Source organism: Muscardinus avellanarius, assembly GCF_963383645.1.
Source record: "Muscardinus avellanarius genome assembly, chromosome: 1".
Lineage (NCBI taxonomy): Eukaryota > Metazoa > Chordata > Mammalia > Rodentia > Gliridae > Muscardinus > Muscardinus avellanarius.
In genome coordinates this window covers 179,815,833-179,821,647 of record NC_137786.1, presented here as the reverse complement: position 1 = coordinate 179,821,647, position 5,815 = coordinate 179,815,833, and the positions used below count along the sequence as shown (strand labels likewise).

Sequence of the window (5,815 nt, the reverse complement as noted above, 5' to 3'; positions counted from 1 at the left end):
CAGGCTGAAAATAAAAGGATGGAAAAAGATATACAATGCCACCAGTGACCAAAAAAGAGCAGGGGTAGCAACCCTGATATCCAACAAAACAGACTTTAAACTAAAACACATCAAGAGACAAATCAGGGCACTTTTTATTAAAAGGAACAATACACCAAGAAGATATAATGATATTAAATATTTATGCCCCAAATGTGGGTGCAACCACATTTGTAAAACCCTTCTGGACATAAGATCCCAAGTAGACCCAAATACAATAATTCTGGGAGACTTTAATACGCCTCTCACACCACAGGATCGATCTTCAAGGCAAAAGATGAGTAAAGACGCTTTAGAACTAAAGGAAACCATAAACCAAATGGACCTAATAGATATTTTCAGATTATTTCAACCAGGAACTACAGAATACACTTTTTTCTCAGCAGCCCATGGAACATTCTCCAAAAGAGATCACATCCTGGGACACAAAGAAAATACCAACAAATTCAAAAAATGTAATATAAGTCCTTGCATCTTTTCAGAACACAACGGAATAAAAGTAGAAATCAACAACAGGAAACTCAAAAGTATTCAAATTCATGGAGAATGAATGATACACTATTGAATGATGAATGGGTAAGAGCAGAAATTAGGGGAGAAATAAATTTATGGAAACAAACAAAAACAGAGACACAACCTACCAAAATCTATGGGACACCATGAAGGCAGTACTAAGAGGAAAGTTTATTGCATTGAGTGCCCACATAAAAAGGACGGAGAACCACAAAGTAAAGAACCTAATGACACAACTCAAGGATCTAGAAATTCTGCAACAGTCTATTCCCAAAGCCAGCAGAAGGCAAGAAATCATCAAAATTAGAGCAGAAATAAATGAAATAGAGAACAAAAAAACAATTCAAAGAATCAATAAAACAAAAAGTTGGTTCTTTGAAAAGATTAATAGAATTGATAAACCCCTGGCCAACCTAACCAAAAGAAAGAGAATCAACTCAAATTATCAAAATTAGAAATGAAAAAGGAGATATCACCACAGATAGTGAAGAAATTCAAAATATTATCAGAAACTACTTTAAAAATTTATACTCCAATAGACTTGAAAACCTGGAAGAAATTGATAGATTTCTAAGCACAGTTAACCTTCCTACACTCAGCCAAGAGGACATAGCAAGCCTAAACCAACCAATAACAACGAAAGAAATAGAAACGGCAATAAAAATTCTTCCACCAAAGAAAAGCCCAGGCCCAGATGGGTTCCCAGCTGAATTCTACAAACCTTCAGTGAACAACTAATACCAATACTTCATAACATGTTCTGGGAAATTGAAAGAGATGGAACTCTCCCAAATTTCTTCTAGGAGGCCAGTATCACATTAACCCCAAACCAAATAAAGACACCTCAAGAAAGGAAAACTACAGACCAATATCCTTAATGAACATAGATGCAAAAATTCTAAACAAAATACTAACTATACGCATTCAAAACTATATCAAGAGAATACTACATCATGACCAAGTCGGTTTCATTCCAGAAAAACAAGGCTGGTTCAACATACGCAAATCAATACATGTTATTCACCACATAAATAGAACCAAGAACAAAAACCACATCATCATAGCAATAGATGCTGAAAAAGCATTTGACAAAATCCAACACCCATTTATGTTAAAAACACTGCAAAAAATTGGGATAGAAGGAAAGTACTTCAACATCATTAAGGCAATATACTGCAAACCTAAAGCCAACATTATATCAAATGGGGAAAAACTGCAAGAATTTCCGCTTAAAGTCAGGAACAAGACAAGGATGCCCACTATCACCACTCCTTTTCAATATAGTCCTTGAGACTCTTGCTGCAGCAATCAGACAAGAGAAGGAAATCAAAGGAATCCACATAGGAAGAGAAGAAGTAAAATTATCCTTATTCGCAGATGACATGATCCTTTATCTGGAAGACCCAAAGAACTCAACCAAAAGACTTCTGGAGCTGATTGACAATTCAGCAAAGTCGCAGGTTACAAAATCAACCTAAAGAAATCAGTGGCTTTTCTTTATGTCAACAACGAATCCACAATGAAAGAAACAAAGAAAACGATTCCATTCACTATAACCTCAAAACCAATAAAATACCTAGGAATAAACCTAACCCAAGATGTAAAAGACCTCTGCAACAAAAACTATAAAACATTAAAGAAAGAAATAGAAAAAGACCTTGGAAGTTGGAAAGATCTCCCGTGCTCATGGATAGGCAGAATAAATATCATCAAAATGGCCATTCTGCCAAAACTGATCTATAGGTTTAATGCCATTCCCACTAAAATACCAGTGACATTCTTCAGAGACCTAGAAAAATCAATCATGAACTTCATATGGAGAAAGAAAAGACCTAGAATAGCCAAAGCAACTCTCAACAATAAGAACCATGCAGGAGGCATTACAATCCCAAGCTTCAAACTATAATACAGAGCAATAGTAGTAAAAACAGCATGGTACTGGCACAAAAATAGATATACTGACCAGTGGATTAGAATAGAAGATACAGAAACAAACCCACACATCTTTAGTCAATTAATCTCTGATAAAGGGGCCAAACACATACGCTGGAGAAAAGACAGCCTTTTCAACAAGTGGTGCTGGGAGAACTGGCTAACCATTTGTAAAAAGATGAATCTAAACCCCTATATCTCACCTAACACAGGAATCAACTCAAGATGGATCAAGGCCCGGCTCCTGTCCCTCCCGGAATGTGAGGCTGAGGCCGGCCACCGCTGTCCGCTCGCCCCCCGCGCCCGTGCCCGCCGCCGCCTTCGTCCGCCCCCGGAGGAGCCCGGAGGCCGCGTCTTGTGCCGCGTTCCCGCCCGGCCGCCGCCGCGCTCCCCGAGTCCTCCGAGGGAGGGAGGCGGGGGCCTGCGGGCAGAGGCGGCGGAGGCGGAGGGAAGGAAGATGGCGGCCGTGGAGCTCGAGTGGATCCCCGAGACGCTCTACAACACCGCCATCTCCGCGGTCGTGGACAACTATATCCGCTCCCGCCGCGACATCCGCTCCTTGCCCGAGAACATCCAGTTCGACGTGTACTACAAGATTTGGAACACCTATAAAAACAAGTAGTCCAGCATGGTGGTACACACCTGTAATCCCAACTTTTGGGAGGCTGAGACAAGAAGGACCACCAGTTTGAGACCAGCCTCAGCTTCTTTACTTTACCAGCAAGGACGCTTATGTCAACTGGGCAGCGAATTTTGTGAATTAGAAGTTTTTGCTAAAGTATTGAGAGCTTTGGATAAAAGACATTTGCTTCATCATTGTTTTCAGGCTTTGATGGATCATGGTGTTAAAGTTGCTTCAGTCCTGGCCTACTTATTCAGTAGACGGTGCTCTTACATAGCAGAATCAGATGCTGCAGTAAAAGAAAAAGCCATTCAGGTTGGCTTTGTTTTAGGTGGCTTTCTTTCAGATGCAGGCTGGTACAGTGATGCTGAGAAAGTTTTTCTGTCTTGCCTCCAGTTATGTACTCTACATGAGATGCTTCATTGGTTTCGTGCAGTAGAATGTTGTGTGAGGTTGCTTCATGTACGAAATGGAAACTGCAAATATCATTTGGGTGAAGAAATATTTAAGTTAGCTCAAACATATATGGATAAATTGTCAAAACATGGCCAGCAAGCAAACAAGGCTGCACTTTATGGAGAACTGTGTGCACTCCTATTTGCAAAAAGTCATTATGATGAGGCATACAAATGGTGCATTGAGGCAATGAAAGAAATTACAGCAGGCTTACCAGTCAAAGTTGTGGTGGATGTTTTAAGACAAGCTTCTAAGGCTTGTGTAGTAAAACGTGAATTTAAGAAGGCAGAACAGTTAATTAAACATGCAGTGTACTTGGCACGGGATCATTTTGGATCCAAACACCCAAAATATTCTGATACACTGCTAGATTATGGGTTCTACTTACTCAATGTAGATAATATCTGTCAGTCTGTTGCAATTTATCAGGCGGCCCTTGACATTCGACAGTCAGTGTTTGGTGGCAAAAATATCCACGTAGCAACAGCTCATGAAGACTTGGCTTATTCTTCTTATGTTCATCAGTATAGATCTGGGAAATTTGACAATGCTCTGTTTCATGCAGAAAGAGCTATTGGTATCATTACCCACATCCTACCTGAGGATCATCTTCTTTTGGCTTCTTCAAAGAGGGTGAAAGCACTTATTTTAGAGGAGATTGCAATTGACTGTCATAATAAGGAAACTGAACAAAGGCTGCTTCAAGAAGCTCATGATTTGCACCTGTCTTCACTTCAGCTAGCTAAAAAAGCATTTGGGGAATTTAATGTACAGACTGCAAAACACTATGGTAACCTTGGAAGACTTTATCAGTCAATGAAAAAATTTAAGGAAGCTGAAGAAATGCACATCAAAGCAATTCAGATTAAAGAGCAACTTCTTGGTCAAGAAGATTATGAAGTAGCCCTTTCAGTGGGACATCTGGCTTCTTTATATAATTATGACATGAGTCAGTATGAAAATGCTGAGAAACTTTATTTACGATCGATAGCGATTGGGAAGAAACTTTTTGGTGAAGGCTACAGTGAACTAGAATATGATTACCGAGGTCTCATCAAACTTTACAACTCCATTGGAAATTATGAGAAAGTGTTCGAATATCACAATGTTCTGTCTAACGGGAACCGGTTGCAAGATCGGCAGTATTCAGTGACCGATGCCCTTGAAGACGTCAACACCAGCCCCCAGTCCACTGAAGAAGTGGTGCAGTCCTTCCTGATTTCTCACAATATTGAGGGACCAAGCTGCTGAGGAAGGACCTCAGTTAATCAATTACTTTTTCCCAGATTCCAGGGAATTCATACTGTGAAATCAAAACCATGTTGTTTTTGGGGGCTGGAATTTGCATTGAAACACTGGTCCAGTCCATTGAAGACCCTATTTTGGGTAATCCCTATCTTGCAGAGTGTCCGTAGAATAAGCATATATATTCAGTTATATTCAGCATGTACCACATGTATAAAGTAGTCTGGCCCACATTTGCAACCTAGTAGAACAAACAACAGGAATTTTTTTTCTTTTTAAAAAATAATTCATTTTGCAGAAAGCCTGAAAGTTTTTTAAAAAAAAAAACCCTAAATAAAACTATTTAAGAGTTTAAAAAAAAAAAAGATGGATCAAAGACTTAGAAATTAGACCTGAGACTGTGAAGTTAATAGAGGAGAGCATAGGTTCAACACTACAACATATTGGCACAGGCAGTAACTTTCTCAACAATACCCCCAAAGCTCAGGAAATTAAAGCAAGAATAAACAAGTGGGATAACATCAAACTAAAATGTTTCTTCTCATCAAAGGAAACTATCAATAACCTTAAGAGGAAGCCCACAGAATGGGAAAGGATCTTTACCAGCCACCATTCTGATAGGGGGCTAATATCCAGAGTATACAAAGAGCTCAAAAGGCTCTACACTAGCAAAACGAACAACCCAACCAAGAAATGGGCAAATTAACTAAATAGATACTTCACAAAAGAAGAGATACAAAGGGCCAATAGATACATGAAAAGATGTTCTTCATCACTGGCCATCAGGGAGATGCAAATCAAAACTACCCCAAGATTCCATCTAACCCCAGTCAGTGGCAAGCATAAAGAAATCAAACAACAACAAATGCTGGCGAGGATGTGGGGAAAGAGGAACTCTTTTACACTGTTGGTGGGAGTGCAAACTAGTTCAGCCACTATGGAGATCTGTGTGGAGATTCCTAAGAAAGGTGGGAATAGATCCACCATATGATCCAGCTATACCACTCC

General features: G+C 39.6%; 1 protein-coding gene across 1 annotated transcript; it reads left to right on the top strand.

Annotated features, from left to right (window-relative positions):
* Positions 1–2,941: 2,941 nt before the first annotated feature.
* Positions 2,942–4,813, top strand: LOC308267270 (amyloid protein-binding protein 2-like; the record flags this gene model as incomplete). The annotated part of the gene is given in 3 exon segments (XM_080701847.1): positions 2,942–3,069; positions 3,189–3,194; positions 3,196–4,813. Coding segments are annotated over 3 exon segments (1,752 nt in total).
* Between the last annotated feature and the right edge of the window lie 1,002 nt (positions 4,814–5,815).